Source organism: Kogia breviceps, chromosome 6, assembly GCF_026419965.1.
Source record: "Kogia breviceps isolate mKogBre1 chromosome 6, mKogBre1 haplotype 1, whole genome shotgun sequence".
Taxonomy (NCBI): domain Eukaryota; kingdom Metazoa; phylum Chordata; class Mammalia; order Artiodactyla; family Physeteridae; genus Kogia; species Kogia breviceps.
This window is the reverse complement of record NC_081315.1, coordinates 30,412,015-30,430,184: the sequence shown is the minus strand read 5'-3', so window position 1 is coordinate 30,430,184 and position 18,170 is coordinate 30,412,015. Positions and strand designations below refer to the sequence as shown.

General features: G+C 36.3%; 1 protein-coding gene across 2 annotated transcripts in view; it reads left to right on the top strand.

The window, feature by feature from the left end:
• Positions 1–18,170, top strand: part of LRBA (LPS responsive beige-like anchor protein) — a 721,911-nt gene that overhangs the window by 169,081 nt on the left and 534,660 nt on the right. For both annotated transcript variants that reach the window (XM_059066707.2, XM_059066706.2), the window contains exons 28-29: positions 3,940–4,099; positions 7,188–7,635. In XM_059066707.2, the coding sequence (XP_058922690.1) occupies positions 3,940–4,099; positions 7,188–7,635 (608 nt within the window). The remainder of the gene's footprint in view (positions 1–3,939; positions 4,100–7,187; positions 7,636–18,170) is intronic.

Here is an 18,170-nt window from a genome sequence, read left to right as displayed (position 1 = left end):
TACAATAGTCAGGTAGAAATAAGAAGGCCTAGATACCAGTTCTCTTGACAATGATTTTAGAATCTTAGAATATTAAAAATATTGTTTATAAAAATGGAGCTAATGTATCAGAGTATTGCTACCAAAAAGAATAACACATTATTACATAGTAAGCATTGTAAATGCTTCATATGTTCTTATTCATTCCAACAACTTCTTGAGTTGTGTACTTTGTAATTCCCATTTTATGAATGAGGATTTTGAAGCACAGAGAGCTTGGATAACTTGTTCAAGCTAATGGAGCTAGTAAATGATAGGATTCTAACTCCAGAATCTGTGCTCTGAAAGTTTTATATGATATGAAAATACACGATGAAATGTTGTATGTGGTGTTTTAAATTTTTTAAAGATGAAAAATAGTTTTGTTTTAGCTAATTTTGATATATAATATGGCAGAATTTCATGTAGGTATTGTAAAGTTATATAAAAAAAGTATAAACATGAAAATAAAAATCACCAGGATTTGGAATATTACCATTAATATTTATTGAACACTTACTGTGTGTTTAGTACTGGCTGCTCTATATTAAATATATGTTTTTTAAAAATAAACTTTATAACTTCAATTTTTAACTTTCCCTTCTCTTTCTCCAGTGTTTTAGTCCTCTTTTGATTCTTCACTAAGCTTTATACAAGTATACAATTTATTAATAGTAGTTATAGGTAATAATTATTAGCTATAACTAATAGTTTATTTCATATTAAGCATATAACTGGATGATTTATATGTATTACCTCATTTAGTTCACAGAATAATCCTATGAGAAAGATAGCAGTATTAGCTTAAATAGTCTGCTTAAAATCCTACAAGTAGTGAGAGGTAGAAGTGGATTAAGGACCTAGGGAGTCTGATTCTTGAAATTTTGATCTTAACCATTGTACTATAATGCCTCCCTGGATCTCAGTCTTTTGCTTTTTGGTAGCTGTTATTATTCCTTTAATAAAGAAACCATTACTTTTGCTTTTTAGAACCCACTGACTGTGGTCCACTTTGGAACCAAATATTGCTGCTTCCTTCTCTCCCCATTCTCTTTCCTTGAGCAGTTGTTGAGTCTGTTGCCCCGTAACTTTGTATTTCCTAGAATGAAGTTGCAAAATCTGGAATAGATGATGTAACTCTTTGGCTTAAAAAATTCTCTAATGGAAATGCAAATCAAAACTACAGTGAGGTAGCACCTCACAGCGGTCAGAATGGCCATCATCAAAAAATCTACAAACAATAAATGCTCGAGAGGGTGTGGAGAAAAGGGTAACCTCCTGTACTGTTGGTGGGAATGTAAATTGATACAGCCACTATAGAGAACAGTATGGAGGTTCCTCAAAAAACTAAAAATAGAACTACCATTACAACCAGGCAATCCCACTACTGGGCATATACCCTGAGAAAACCATAATTCAAAAAGAGTCATGTACCACAATGTTCATTGCAGCACTGTTTACAAAAGGAAGGACATGGAAGCAACCTAAGCGTCCATCGACAGATGAATGGATAAAGCAGATGTTGCACATATATACAATGGAAGATTACTCAGCCATAAAAAGAAACGAAATTGAGTTATTTGTAGTGAGGTGGATGGACCTAGAGTCTGTCATACAGAGTGAAGTAAGTCAGAGAAAAGCAAACACCATATGCTAACACATATATATGGAATCTGAATAAAAAAAAAAGGTTCTAATGAACCTAGGGGTAGGACAGGAATAAAAACGCAGACATAGAGCATGGACTTGAGGACATGGGGAGGGGGAAGGGGGAAGCTGGGATGAAGTGAGAGAGTAGCATTGATATATATATACACTACCAAATGTAAAATAGATAGCTAGTGGGAAGCAGCTGCATAGCACAGGGAGATCAGCTGGGTGCTTTGTGACCATTTAGAGCGGTGGGAAAGGGAGGGTAGGAGGGAGACGCAAGAGGGAGGGGATATGGGGAAATATGTATACATATAGCTGTATATGTTATACAGTAGATTGACTTTGTCATACAGTAGAAACTAATACAACATTGTAAAGCAACTATATTCCAATAAAGATGTTTTAAAAAAAATTCACTAATGGCTTCCCATAGCACTTAAAATGAAATCACAACTCACCCTGGCTCTGTATGATTCGCCTCTTTGGCACTTTCTGATTGGTTATTATATCACGATATTTGGACAGAGAAATAGAGTGTCTCCTGTGTCTACTGTGTTCATTTCTGAAAGTAACAAATAACTTTAATTTTTTTTGTAATTATAAAAGTTATATAATCACCTTACAAGAATTTTAGAAAAGAGAAAAGACCATGTTTCCCAAACTACGTTCCAGAGCCTCTCTAGCATAAGCAAACTTTGAAGAAAAAGGAAATGACCTAAGACTGGGGATATAAATAAATTATTACCTTGAGGTTAAAAGCTAAGGTTTTTAATCAGTCTAATCTGAGTTCAGATTTGCTTTTTCATTTACTATATGCCCTTAGGTAAATTACTTAACTTCTCTAGGCCTCATCTTATTTAAATGGGTTAATGAATATAGCACAGTGCCTGACTCACAGTAAGTATTCAATAAATGACAGCTACAATTGAAAGTAATTTGTTTCAGGAGTTAGGACTTAAACATAAGGATCTATGGGATATTTTTTATTTGGGCACAAATCAGGCATACACTGTAAACTTCATACTGTAGTTAGTTAGTAAACACTGAACATATTAATGGGCTAAATAAAGATTAGATAGGTGTAAATAATTTTTAAAAGATTAAGCAGACCAAGCAAATTATTTGCCTACATTTTTAATGTTGATACCATTAACAGCAGTTATTATAATAGATGGTAGGACTGTGTGGCAGAGGAACAGAGGAGTTTCTGGAGAAAAGGGATGGTTAATTTAAAAAAAGGAAAAATGTACGTATATCTTTTCCATCAAGACTGATAAGGTCTTACACGTGAACCTAGAAAGTGCCATAGATTCTTGTTAGATTATACATACAATACATCTAATAATCCTATTAAGTAGATATGTTCCGTCGACTCTGAGATCTCATTTTTTTCTCTGAAATTGTGTCCAAAACTTTTGATGTTTGTTAATTGTTACCCTTTAGTTTCATTTGTGCCAGTTGTTTCCATTTATTTATCTGCTAGGCAACCGCGTTCTTTGTTTTGCTTATCCTAAATTTAGCTGCTACTTGAGGTACCTTTAGTTTTCAGGATTTGCTGGAAGAATTTGAGTTTTTCCTTTAATTAAGTTCAAACCTATTTTGAAAAGTTATCAAAATTAGTGATGTGTACAATGTTCCTTTGAAAATGGGGAATTTGACTAGGTGAACTGGTCCTTGATGTACAGATATGTAAGTTATCTGTAGAGCTGATATGAAGCCTGGACCTCTTTAGAGGTCAGTCTAGTTTGTCCTTTTCTTTCTGGCAGACACTGTATTTTCAGTTGTGGACACTTGAGTCTATATTATTTAAAAATACTCTTGAGAATTTCTTTGACATCCAGTTCTGTATCTGATAACATTACTTTAAAAAATCTTGAATGTTTGTCTTTTAGGAAAACTGTTATTCTGATTTTTTAAAACACTTTAATTCTTATGGTTGGAAGCAAAAATAGTTGTTCACATATAATGATAATTACTATTTGATTAATCTTACAAAGTATATTAGGACATATCTCTTCAGATTCAGTTACTTAATTAGAAAAACAAGCCAGCTTCTCTCTTTTCATGTTTCACAAGCATAAAACCTAATATTTACAGGCATTTTTCCAAGAGTATTCGCCTAATCTTTGCTCAGGTGAATTCATTACTATTTTCTGTGTATATTGAAAGATTTGTGAACATGTTTTCTATTTGAATGTTGTCATGTAAAGTAAGATTCAAACATGTTGTTTAATAGTGGCATGATCAACTCCTTTTATTTTTCCCCAGGAGGATAGCAAACAAGCACAGTTTTTAGCTTTGGCCGTTGTATACTTTATCTCTGTTCTTATGGTCTCGAAGTACAGAGACATTTTGGAACCCCAAAATGAAAGGCATAGCCAGTCTTTTAAGGATACTGGTAGTGAAAGCGGGAATTTATCACTCCCTGGTAAGTTTCTGTATTTTATTACCTGGCATCCAAAGTTCAAGTAAAACATTACTTACTTATGATAGTTAAAATATTGATTCTGGAATTTATGTATAAAGTGAGAGTATGTATTTATTTTTACTAATAACCAGATATTTTAATTTATGTACCATGTAGTTAATTGCAGTTGGGAGATGGTTTCTGTTCTTTAAGTGAGCCATCTATTTGAAAGATGATAAAATGTTATTCTTTAAAAAAAAATAAATTTATTTATTTATTTATTTATTTATTTTTGGCTGCTTTGGTTCTTCATTGCTGTGTGTGGGCTTTCTCTAGTTGTGGCAAGCAGGGGCTACTCTTTGTTGTGGAGCGTGGGCTTCTCATTGCGGTGTCTTCTAGTTGCGGAGCACGGGCTCTAGGCCTGCGGGCTTCAGTAGTTGTGGCTTGCAGGCTCTAGAGCGCAAGCTCAGTAGTTGCGGCACATGAGCTTAGTTGCTCTGTGGCATGTGGGATCTTCCCGGACCAGGGCTCGAACCTGTGTCCCCTGCATTGGCAGGCGGATTCTTAACCACTGGGCCTCCACGGAAGCCCGAGAAAATGTTATTCTTTACCAATAAAATATTAAACATTTTTGTTTAACTCTGCATTTGTTGTAAAGAATAAATAACATATTCTCTATGAGACAGATTTGTTAACAAATAACTGTAATAATTGGAGTTATAAAATTAGCTGCCAGTTATAGGGAAAGTTATAAAATTAGCTGCCAGTTATAGAGAAGCAGGTATTGTAGTTACAGAAGTAGTTGCTACCCAACAGAGGTGATTTATTTATCCAATTGATATTCATTCAGTACCTCCTAGGTACTTGTTCATTATTAATGAACAAAAGAAAAAAAAGTCTGCCCTCCTGGAGCTTGAATTCTAGTGAGAGGAAGTAGAAAATAAGTACATGTAATAAATAAATTGTATAGTATTGATTATTTTAGAAGGTGTTAAGTCCTAAGAAAATAAAAATTGAATGGGGAAAATTATCAGGAATGACCAGGAGAAAAGGGGGCATGGATTTTCACTCTAAGGAGAATGAGAAATTATTGGAGGGTTTTGAGTACAGGAGTTAGAATTGATATATGTTTTTAAAAGTAACACTTGGGATTCTGTATTAAGAATACACCCTACAGGGCAAGAAAAACCAATGTTTTAGTTACGTACTGCTGTGTTACATGTTACCTCGAAGCTAAAACTCACAACTATTTTAGTCTTGTTATCATGATTCCATGAATTTGATTCAGATAAGTCACAGTGGTAATGATTCATCCCTGCTCCAGATGTTGTTTGCTGGAGTTGGAAAGTCTGAAATGGCTTTTCTCCTCATTAATCTAGTGCCTCAGCTAGAATGGCTCTAAGAGCTAGGGCTGAATGGCTGAAATGGCTAAATTTGGGTTGTATGTGTGGAGCCTTGCTATTTGTTCTCAGCTGAATTCCTTGGTTTTACTCCATTCGTTTGGAGGTCCTCTGTCCCTTTATATGGTCTCTCTACATATTCTCTCCAACCAGGTAGCCAGATTGTTTACAGAGGTGTTCAGAGATTCTGAGAATGCACAAATTGCCAGATCTTAAGCTTGGACACAGAACTGGCCCACTTCTACCACATTTGGTTGGTTACAGTGAGTCAGGCCCAGCCCAGACTCAATGACTTCTCAAGGGGGTGAATACCAGGGAGCATGGCCAATAGAACCATTAATTGCACAGTCTTAACATAGCCAGTTAGGAGGATATTGCAATAACCGAGGCAAGAGGTAATTTGGGGGATGGACTAGGGTGGTAGCTGTAGGGCTAGTGAGAAGCAGTCAGATTCTGGATATATTTTGATAGTGAGAAAACAGGATTTTAAAATATTAGCTGTGGATATGTAAAAGATGGAAGGTAGTCGAGAATGATTATAAGGTGCACTTGGATAGACTGAAGGTGAAACTTACTAAGGGAAGACGATAAGAAATTCAGTTTCCAACATGTTGAGTTTGCGATGTCTTTTAGACATATAAAAGAAGATGCAGAGTAGGCAGTTCTGTATAACAGTCTGAATTTTATTTATTTGTGTATTTATTTATTGAAATAGTGGTATTTAAAACTTTGAGAGGTAATGAGACCAGTAAGGAAATAAATGTTGATAGAGAAGATAAAAGGATTAAGAACTGAGTACTAAGTCCCTTCAAGTTAGAAATCTAGGAGAAAAAGAAGAGAAGGAGGTAAGAAAGGAAGAACAGTAAGGTAGTAGATGAAAAACCAGAAGAGCATGGTGTCCTGTAAGCCAAGTGAAAAAAGTATTGTCACGTTGGAGAGAATAATCAGTTGCTGCTGCTATGTCAAGTGCTGTTAGGACTGAGAATTGGATTTAGCAAGATGGAGCATTTTTGTTGGAATGGAGTGAACACCTGATTGGAGGGAATGAAAATCAAGTAGAAAAGGTGATGCTCCCTGTTGAACTAGATTTTAAGGACCATTGAATTATTCAAGCATTTAGGAGTGGTAACAAGTGTTCTAGCAGTAGAAACCATGATTGAGGTAGAGGTAATTATTGGTGTTGTAGAGTATTATGTGTTATGCCATGATTAGCAGGAGATAAAGTTGGAATTGAATAGTCATCTGAAAAATACTTATTGACTACCTACTACTTGCCAGGCATTGTTGTAGGCCTAGGCATTGTCATAGGTACTGGAGATGAAGTGTTAAAGAACGTAAATTCCCTGCCCTGATAAAGTTTACAACTTAGCCAACTCATATTATTGAAGCACTTTGTACTTTATCTTAAGGATTTTGGACTTTTTCTTATAGGCCAATGGCTTTCAACCTCGTATTGCTATCCATTGCTATGTCATATTCAGTTTGGGGTTTTCTAAGATATTTTGTTATTATTATTTATTATTATTATATTATTATTTTATTGAACCAGCTAATTATTTACTGAGTACATTTTATAGATTATTTAATTTGTTTTTTACCTTTTAGAACATGCTGTATATTTCACAATTTAAAATAATTAGTACTGAATGTACCTTTTAAAAATGAGTTGTAAATTTTTTTTTCATACTTTTCTTTTTTTTCTGGGTAAGATATAGAAAACTCACCAGCAGCCTTCAGTCCATTAACTCCAGCATCCATGGAAGAATCTGAAAGTGCATCATCTGCTCGAAGGAGGGACTCAGGCATTGGCGAAGAAATGGCTACTGGTTTAGGAAGCAATGTGGACGTAGCTCCTCCGGTAGCACCTCCAAGTGTCAGTGCAGGCCCAGATGCCATCAGTGAGGTGCTGTGCACTCTTTCTTCAGAAGTCAGTAAATCTCAGGAAGCCAAAAGCGATGGAGAAAATGAATTGGATAAGAAGTCTGCACCATCAGTTCCAGTTTCCAAAAATATCAATGTGAAGGACATTCTCCGAAGCTTGGTTAACATACCAGGAGATGGAGTCACAGTGGATCCTGCCCTTCTGCCACCAGCCTGCCTTGGAGCTCTTGGTGATCTATCTGTTGAGCAACCTGTGCAGTTCAGATCTTTCGACAGGTACTGTAAATAGTCTTTAAATATATAAATATAAGGATTTAAATATATAAATTATAAGGATTTAAAGATTATAAATATATAAATTTATTGGAGTATAGTTGCTTTACAATGTTGTGTTAGTGTATACTGTACAGCAAAGTGAATTAGCTATAGGTATACATATATCCCCTGTGTTTTGGATTTCCATCTCATTTAGGTCACCACAGAGCACTGAGTAGAGTTCTCTGTGCTATACAGTAGGTTCTCATTAGTTTATAAATATATAAATTCTAAGGATTTAAAGGTTAAACAAAAATTTAACTTTGTTAAATTTTGTAGCTTCAACATTAAAAAGGGATATTTTGGGGCTTCCCTGGTGGCACAGTGGTTGAGAATCTGCCTGCCGATGCAGGAGACACGGGTTCGTGCCCTGGTCCGGGAAGATCCCACATGCCGCGGAGCAACTAAGCCCGTGAGCCATGGCCGCTAGGCCTGCGCGTCCGGAGCCTGTGCTCTGCAACGGGAGAGGCCACAACAGTGAGAGGCCCGCATACCGGAAAAAAAAAAAAAAAAAAAGGGATATTTTGATATAGTTTTAAAAATTATAAGTATATTTTGTTGTATGGTTTGTATAACATTTCAGATTTTTATTTATCAATATAATTATTAAGATTGTTTAAGAATAATTTTAATATTACATTGGCAAGTTGTATATTAAATAATTTTTTTCTTCGTTTGTTACAACTTAGAAATCACCTATATTTACAAATGGTTACCTTTCATTCCCCTGCTGTCTGTACTGTGCCAGCCTTGGTGAAAAAAAGTGGGAATCTGTGGATTCCGACAGATTCAGGAATTCAACAAAGTGTTCAGAGTCTTGACAGCTTGAGAAAGCTAACTATAGATTCCTGACTTTGTTGGTTTTGCTGTCCTAAGAAACCTTTGGCCAATTTGCTTGAAAATTTTCTTTATATTAAATTTTCTGAAATTCTGCCTGTAAGACATGTATGTATCAGAGTTGTTAAGCATATTTTTTTTCAAAAATCAATATTTTTATCTGAAAACAAGCTCTACCTTATAGAAAAGTTGCCAGTTAAAAGAAATTTTATTTTTCCTGAATCTGTTGAGGGAAAATTGATACAGTACTCCACGCCTTTTGAATATTTTATTGTATATTTTCTATATAACCACAATACATTCATCAAAATAAGGAAATTAACATTGATATAATAGTAATAGTACCTTCAAATCTTGAAACACCTTTCAAGTTTCACTAATTTTCTTGGTAATGCTCTTTATAGTAGAAGGATCAAATTCAGACTTACGTGTTGTATTTTGTTGTGTCTCTTTATCCTCCTTCAATTTGGAAGAACAGTTCTTTAGTCTTTCCTTAAATTTAATGACCTCGACACTTCAGAAAATGAGAGCCCAGCTGTTTTGTATAATGTCCCTCAGTTTAGATTTGTCTAATTAGTGTCCTGGGGATTAGATTCAAGTTAAAGCATCTTTGGAAGTAATATCATAGAAGTGATGCTGTTTCTTCCTGTTGTATTCTAACAAGTGGCACATGGTTTTATCTCATTGCTGGTGATACTTATTCTGATCATTTATAAAAATGGTATTTTCTGGGTTTCTCCACTGTTAAGGTACTCCCTGGGAAGAGGGGTTTAGAAACTGTTATCCTCCTCATCAAATGAATTCAGTACATTCATCCTATGGCCTTACGGTTTCATACTTTATAGAATGAATTATAATAATGTTGTTGTTTATATTGATGCTCAAATTGTCTCTGATTTGGCCAGTGGGATTTCCTTCCACTTGGCTTCTGTTATCTTTTGACATATCCTCATCATAATTTCCCTCTGTCTGGTTATTTATTTCCTTGTGTCTCCTGTTCTCTGTATTTCATCTCATCTCCTAGTTTTCTACTTCAGACTTGCTGGCACATTTGATATCCAGGCTAGTTAAAATTATTTATATAATTAATATGCTCTGAAAGAACACAGGGAATATATAATTTTAATAGAAAATCTTTTTGCCATCATCCCCTATCATCTTACTCCCTCTACCTCTGTTTAAAGATTAGGTCAGTGTCCTGGAATGATGAGATTGACAGAGTCTAAATTCCAGGTAAATAGCATATTGATATATGTCTAATGTGACATTATAGATATAGTGGCTGCTAGATTCAGATGTCTTTTTCTTTTTTCTTTTTTATTAGGCTTTATAATATAGGAGTTAGAATATTGACTCTAGAAAACAGATGAAACTGTGTTTTGAGTTCTGGCTGTATTACTTATTAGTGAATTTGGACAAATTACCTCATCCTCCTGAGCCTCAATTTCCTTATCCTTACACTGTGGATTACTATACAGCTATTAAAGAGAAAAAAAGCAGAACAATATATACTGGTATGAATTGATTTTGAAGATATATTAGTCTATAACACTTAGCATGAAGAAATCCAGAAATTTAAAAGATGATACCTAGTCTTAATGAGGGTATGAAGAAACACTTATATATATATATATATATATATATATATATATATATATATATATATATATATATATTTTGTGTGTGTGTGTGTGATATGCGGGCCTCTCACTGTTGTGGCCTCTCCCGTTGCGAAGCACAGGCTCCGGACGCGCAGGCTCAGCGGCCATGGCTCACGGGCCCAGCCGCTCCGCGGCACATGGAATCTTCCCGGACCGGGGCACGAACCCGCGTCCCCTGCATCGGCAGGCGGATTCTCAACCACTGCGCCACCAGGGAAGCCCCACTTTTATATTGTTGAGAGGGCATATTGGTACAATTTATCTGAGGGAAAATTGGCAGTTAATTAAAATTTAAAAAATGTAAACCTAATTATATAAGTTTATACAGAAGATATATGCAAGTATAAAATGTTTTCTTTCTACAAGAGGAATTTCATAATTAAGCTAATACCTATTGAGCTTTTACCCTGTGAAGGTGTATTAAGGTGCATTTTTTAGAAAGATAGGTAGGTAGGTGGATAGATAGATACTGTTTTTTTTTTTTAACATCTTTATTGGACTATAACTGTTTTACAATGGTGTGTTAGTTTCTGCTTTACAGCAAAGTGAATCAGTTATACATATACATATGTTCCCATATCTCTTCCCTCTTGCATCTCCCTCCCTCCCACCCTCCCTATCCCACCCCTCTAGGTGGTCACAAAGCACAGAGGTGATCTCCCTGTACTATGCGGCTGCTTCCCACTAGCTAGCTATTTTACATTTGCTAGTGTATATATGTCCATGCCACTCTCTCACTTCGTCACAGCTTACCCTTCCCCCTCCCCATATCCTCAAGTCCATGCTCTAATAGGTCTGTGTTTTATTCCCGTCCTACCCCTAGGCTCTTCATGACATTTTCTTTTTCCTTGATTCCATATATATGTGTTAGCATACAGTATCTGTTCTTCTCCTTCTGACTTACTTCACTCTGTATGACAGACTCTAGTTCTATCCACCTCATTACAAATAACTCAGTTTCATTTCTCTTTATGGCTGAGTAATATTCAATTGTATATATGTGCCACATCTTCTTTATCCATTCATCTGTTGATGGACACTTAGGTTGCTTCCATGTCCTGGCTATCGTAAATGGAGCTGCAATAAACATTTTGGTACATGACTCTTTTTGAATTATGGTTTTTTCAGGATATATGCCCAGTAGTGGGATTGCGGGGCCGTATGGTAGTTCTATTTGTAGATTTTTAAGGAACCTCCATACTGTTCTCCATAGTGGCTGTATCAATTTACATTCCCACCAACAGTGCAAGAGTGTTCCCTTTTCTCCACACTCTTTCCAGCATTTATTGTTCCGAGATTTTTTGATGATGGCCATTCTGACCTGTGTGAGATGATATCTCATTGTAGTTTTGATTTGCTTTTCTCTAATGATTAATGATGTTGAGCATTCTTTCATGTGTTTGTTGGCAATCTGTATATCTTTGGAGAAATGTCTATTTAGTTCTTCTGCCCATTTTTGGATTGGGTTGTTGGTTTTTTATTGAGCTGCATGAGTTGCTTATAAATTTTGGATATTAATCCTTTGTCAGTTGCTTCATTTGCAAATATTTCCTCCCATTCTGAGGGTTGTCTTTTGGTCTTGTTTATGGTATCCTTTGCTGTGCAAAAGCTTTTAAGTTTCATTAGATCCCATTTGTTTATTTTTGTTTTTATTTCCATTTCTCTAGGAGATGGGTCAAAAAGGATCTTGCTGTGATTTATGTCATAGAGTGTTCTGCCTATGTTTTCCTCTAAGAGTTTGATAGTGTCTGGCCTTACATTTTAGGTCTTTAACCCATTTTGAGTTTATTTTTGTGTGTGGCGTTAGGGAGTGTTCTAATTTCATACTTTTACATGTAGCTGTCCAGTTTTCCCAGCACCACTTATTGAAGAGGCTGTCTTTTCTCCACTGTGTTTCCTTCCCTCCTTTATCAAAGATAAGGTGACCTTATGTGTGTGGGTTTATCTCTGGGCTTTCTATCCTGTCCATTGATCTGTATTTCTGTTTTTGTGCCAGTACCATACTGTCTTCATTACTATAGCTTTGTAGTATAGTCTGAAGTCAGGTAGCCTGATTCCTCCAGCTCCATTTTTTATTCTCAAGATTGCTTGAGAATGATAAACAGGGGTCTTCTGTGTTTCCATACAAATTGGGAACTTTTTTGTTCTAGTTCTTTAAAAAATGCCAGTGGTAGTTTGATAGGGATTGCATTGAATCTGTAGATTGCTTTGGGTAGTAGAGTCATTTTCACAATGTTGATTCTTCCAATCCAAGAACATGGTATATTTCTCCATCTGTTTGTATCATCTTTAATTTCTTTCATCAGTGTCTTATAATTTTCTGCATACAGGTCTTCTGTCTCCTTAGGTAGGTTTATTCCTAGATACTTTATTCTTTTTATTGCAATGGTAAATGGGAGCGTTTTCTTAATTTCTCTTTCAGATTTTTCATCATTAGTGTATAAGAATGCCAGTGATTTCTGTGCATTAATTTTGTATCCTGCTACTTTACCAAATTCATTGATTAGCTCTAGTAGATTTCTGGTAGTTTCCTTAGGATTCTCTATGTATAGTATCATGTCATCTGCAAACAGTGACAGCTTTTCTTCTTCTTTTCTGATTTGGATTCCTTTTATTTCTTTTTCTTCTCTGATTGCTGTGGCTAGAACTTCCAAAACTATGTTGAATAAAAGTGGTGAGAGTGGGCAACCTTGTCTTGTTCCTGATCTTAGTGGAAATGGTTTCAGTTTTTTACCATTGAGAACAATGCTGGCTGTGGGTTTGTCATATATGGCCTTTATTATGTTGAGGAAAGTTCCCTCTATGCCTACTTTCTGCAGGGTTTTTATCTTAAATGGGTGGTGAATTTTGTCAGAAGCTTTCTCTGCATCTATTGAGGTGATCATATGGTTTTTTTCCTTCAGTTTGTTGGTATGATGTATCACGTTGATTGATTTGCGTATATTGAAAAATCCTTGCATTCCTGGAATAAACCCCACTTGATCATGGTGTATGATCCTTTTAATGTGCTGTTGGATTCTGTTTGCTAGTATTTTGTTGAGGATTTTTGCATCTATGTTCATCAGTGATACTGGCCTGTAGTTTTCTTTCGTTGTGACGTCTTTCTCTGTTTTTGGTATCAGGGTTATGGTGGCCTCATAGAATGAGTTTGGGAGTGTTCCTCCCTCTGCTATCTTTTGGAAGAGTTTGAGAAGGACAGATGTTAGCTCTTTTCTAAATGTTCGATAGAATTCGCCTGTGAAGCCATCTGGTCCTGGGCTTTTGTTTGTTGGAAGATTTTGAATCACAGTTTCAATTTCAGTGCTTGTGATTCGTCTGTTCATATTTTCTATTTTTTCGTGGTTCAGTCTCGGCAGGTTGTGCATTTCTAAGAATTTGTCCATTTCTTCCAGGTTGTCCATTTTATTGGCATACAGTTGCTTGTAGTGATCTCTAATAATCTTTTGTATTTCTGCAATGTCCGTTGTTACGTCTCCTTTTTCAATTCTACTTCTATTGATTTGAGTCTTCTCCCTTTTTTTTTGTTTTGATGAGTCTGGCTAATGGTTTATCAATTTTGTTTATCTTCTCAAAGAATCAGCTTTTAGTTTTATTGATCTTTGCTATTGTTTCCTTCATTTCTTTTTCATTTATTTCTGATCTCATCTTTATGATTTCTTTCCTTCTGCTAAATTTGGTTTTTTTTTTGTTCTTCTTTCTTTAATTGCTTTAGGTGCAAAGTTAGGTTGTTTATTTGAGATGTTTTCTGTTTCTTAAGGTAGGATTGTATTGCTATCAACTTCCCTCTTAGAACTGCTTTTGCTGCATTCCATAGGTTTTGGGTTGTCGTGTCTCCATTGCCATTTGTTTCTAAGTATTTTTTGATTGCCTCTTTGATTTCTTCAGTGATCACTTCGTTATTAAGTAGTGTATTGTTTAGCCTCCATGTGTTTGTATTTTTTACAGAGCTTTTCTTGTACTTGATATCTAGTCTCATAGCGTTGTGGTCGGAAAAGATACTTATACGATTTCAGTTTTCTTAAATTTACCAAGGCTAGATTTGTGACCCAAGATATGATCTATCCTGGAGAATGTTCCATGAGCAGTTGAGAAAAATGTGTATTCTGTTGTTTTTGGATGGAATGTCCTATAAATATCAATTAAGTCCATCTTGTGTAATGTATCATTTAAAGCTTGTGTTTCCTTATTTATTTTCATTTTGGATGATCTGTCCACTGGTGAAAGTGGGTTGTTAAAGTCCGCTACTATGATTGTTCTACTGTCGATTTCCCATTATATGACTGTTAGTATTTGCCTTATGTATTGAGGTGCTCCTATGTTGGGTTCATAAATGTTTACAATTGTTATATCTTCTTCATGGATCGATCCCTTTATCATTATGTAGTGCCCTTGTTTGTCTCTTGTAAAAGTCTTTATTTTAAAGTGTATTTTGTCTGATATGAGAATTGCTACTCCAGATTTCTTCTGATTTCCATTTGCATGGAATATCTTTTTCCATCTCCTCACTTTCAGTCTGTATGTGTCCCTAGGTCTGAAGTGGGTCTCTTGTATACAGCATATATATGGGTCTTGTTTTTGTATCCATTCAGCCAGTCTGTGTCTTTTGGTGGGAGCATTTAATCCATTTACATGTAAGGTAATTATCGATATGTATGTTCTTATTACCATTTACTTAATTGTTTCGGGTTTGTTCTTGTAGGTCTTTTCCTTCTCTTGTGTTTCTTGCCTAGAGAAGTTCCTTTAGCATTTGTTGTAGAGCTGGTTTGGTGGTGCTGAACTCTCTCAGCTTTCGCTTGTCTGTAAAGGTTTGAATTTCTCCATCAAATCTGAATGAGATCCTTGCTGGGTAGAGTAATCTTGGTTGTAGGTTTTTTTCCTTCATCACTTTAAATGTGTCCTGCCACTCCCTTCTGGCTTGCAGGGTTTCTGCTGAAAGATCAGCTTTAACCTTATGGGGATTCCCTTGTGTGTTATTTGTTGTTTTTCCCTTGCTGCTTTTAATATGTTTCCTTTGTATTTAATTTTTGATAGTTTGATTAATTTGTGTCTTGGCGTGTCTCTCCTTGGATTTAACCTGTATGGGACTCTCTGTGCTTCCTGGGCTTGATTGACTATTTCCTTTCCCATGTTAGGCAAGTTTTCAAGTATAATCTTTTCAAATATTTTCTCAGTCCCTTTTTCTCTTCTTCTTCTGGGACCCCTATAATTCGACTGTTGGTGCGTTTAATGTTGTCCCAGCGTGACGCTGCACCAGCCCGAGGTGCGCCGTGTGTTCTCGCGGGGAAATTGTCCCTGGATCACGGGACCCTGGCAGTGGCAGGCTGCACACGATCCTGGGAGGGGAGGTGTGGAGAGTGACCTGTGCTTGCATACAGGGTTCTTGGTGGCGGCAGCAGCAGCCCTAGCTTTCCACGTCCGTCTGTGTTGTCTGCGCCATTAGCCGTGGCTCGCGCCCGTCTCTGGAGCTCCTTTAAGCGGCGCGCTTAATCCCCTCTCCTCACTCTCCAGGAAGCAAAGAGGGAAGAAAAGGTTTCTTGCCTCTTTGGCAGCTCCAGACTTCTCCCGACTCACTCCAGGCGAGCTGTGGTGCACTAACCGCTTCAGGCTGTGTTCACACCGCCAACCCCAGTCCTCTCCAGGCTTCCGACGCCCGAGGCTTAGCTCCCAGCCCCCGCCCGCCCGGGTGGGTGAGCAGAGAAGCCTCTCAGGCTGGTGAGTGCTGGTCGGCACTGATACTCTGTGCGGGAATCTCTCCGCTCTGCCCTCTGCACCCCTGTTGCTGGGCTCTTCTCCTTGGTCCTGAAGCTCTCCCCGTTTGCCACCCGCAGTCTCCACCCGTGAAGGGGCTTCTAGTGTGTGGAGACCTTTCCTCCTTCACGGCTCCCTCCCACTGGCGCAGGTCCTGTGCCTATTCTTTGGTCTCTGTTTATTCTTTTTTTCTTTTGCCCTGCCCAGGTACGTGGGGTGTTTCTTGCCTTTTAGCAGGTCTGAGGTCTTCTGCCAGCATCCAGTGGGTGTTCTATAGGAGCAGTTCCATGTGTACATGTATTTCTGACTGATGTATTTGTGGGGAGGAAGGTGATATCCGCATCTTACTCTTCTGCCATCTTCTCTCCGCCCCCGGATACTTTTATTCTTACTTTACAGATGGTGAAATCTGAGGCACGGGGAAAGTAAATAAATGCCTTAAGCTTTTGCGCTAATAAATAGTGGAGCTAATATTTAAACCATGGCCAGTGGACTCTAAATCCTGTCATTTGGCTGTGCTATGCAAGCATAGTTGCCAATTTATTAAGAATTTGTTACATGTGTTTCCTATGAATATAGTAATTACTATGCAGCCACTAATGAGAGAAAAGCACAACTGATGTATTGATGTAACATGATGTTGAAAATATATTATTAAATGGAAAAAGCAGAGTACAGTTTAGTTTGGAATTATGATCTTTTGAAAAAATGTATATGTTCCCATATGCTTCAAAAAATTTATAACAAACTGCAATGGCTGTATTTTGAGGGTGAGAAGAGTTGTAAATGATTAATTTTTTTCTAATATTCACAATTTTTATAAATTTGTTTAAATTTGTATTAATCGTAGATTGAATAGTGAGAATAACTTAAGGATAGATTTTTACATTTAATAAATCTTACTAATATACTCAAAGTTGTTTCCTTATAAATTCACTGAATTTCATGTAGTTTGGGATTTATTTCTTTTTAAATCCATAGAAATTGTCTATGCCTTAGTGATACCTTCAATGAATAGGTTACAAACTTATTTAGGAAACTGTGCACAGGGAATACATTTTAAAGGGGTTTGTTGAAATAGGAAACAAAGGGGAATTTTGGTGATAGCATTTTTCAGGAGGTTATTTGGAACTTACATGTCTGGTATGCATTTAACATACTATCTGATGGCAAGGAAACTGCTCTGTTTTTCCGCCCTCTTTTTCTTAGCAAGAGACACCTTTTGAAAAACTATTTTCATGCAGCTTTAGACCAGAGGAATATCTTTGAGAATTTCAAAGCATCCTTCTGATCATGTATTTATCTCTGGAATGCTGTGTCAGAAATCACAACTCTCCTCATATCTTAAGAATTATCAACTTCCAAGAAATAGCTGGAACGTTTAGAGTAACAGCTACATGAGTGGAACCTTGCTGAAAGGCTGCCAGGTTGTGGGCCTTTGTGGATGGCAAGGTGTTTTTGTTCATTCCCATGCCAAAATTCTTGCTCTTATCTAATTTGAAGATCCTCTCTGGTGATTAGCGGATGCTAGGGATTTATCTTGATAAAGTTCAAGGGCTTGTCTGGCTTTTCAGCTAGATCCTTAGGGACTAAAGTACTAGGCTTAAAATGCTCTTTTCTCCTTTAGTGAACTATTTGCATGTTAAAGAAAATAGCATTTATGTGAAAGTTTGTGATAATTCAAGCTGATATAATTCTGAAATGGAACTTCTGAACCTTAGTGATCTGGAAGACATTGTTGCTTTCTGTCGTTACTCAATAAAAAGAAATCTTTAAAAAAGTATCCCTAGTTCAGGTAAGAAAAAAAAGGTCAACAGTATTTACACTCTCTATCTCTGGAGGCTTAAGAAAATTACTTCTTTCTCATCTGTAAAATGGGGATAATGATATGTAGTACTTACCTCATGGGTTGTAATAAATGATTCCCTCATAGGTTGTTATAATATAAATAACATAATTCATATATGTCCTTAGCATAGTGCTCACAAATACTAATTATTCATTAAAGTTGGTGAGTATAAAGAAAAAAAACAATAATATGTGAAATTTTATACTTTAATATTTGGTTTTTAATTGAAAGTTTGGAAAAATAGCTTATATAACTAAAAGACTTACCTGTCTTCCAAATTTTTTGTGCCAAAAAAGTTTGAAGTGCTTTTTGTTAAAATTGACGGCTGATATTAAAAATTCAGTAATTTGTTTCTTGAAAATTAACAAGGATTTCAATTTGTCTTTTAAATAGAAACTTAA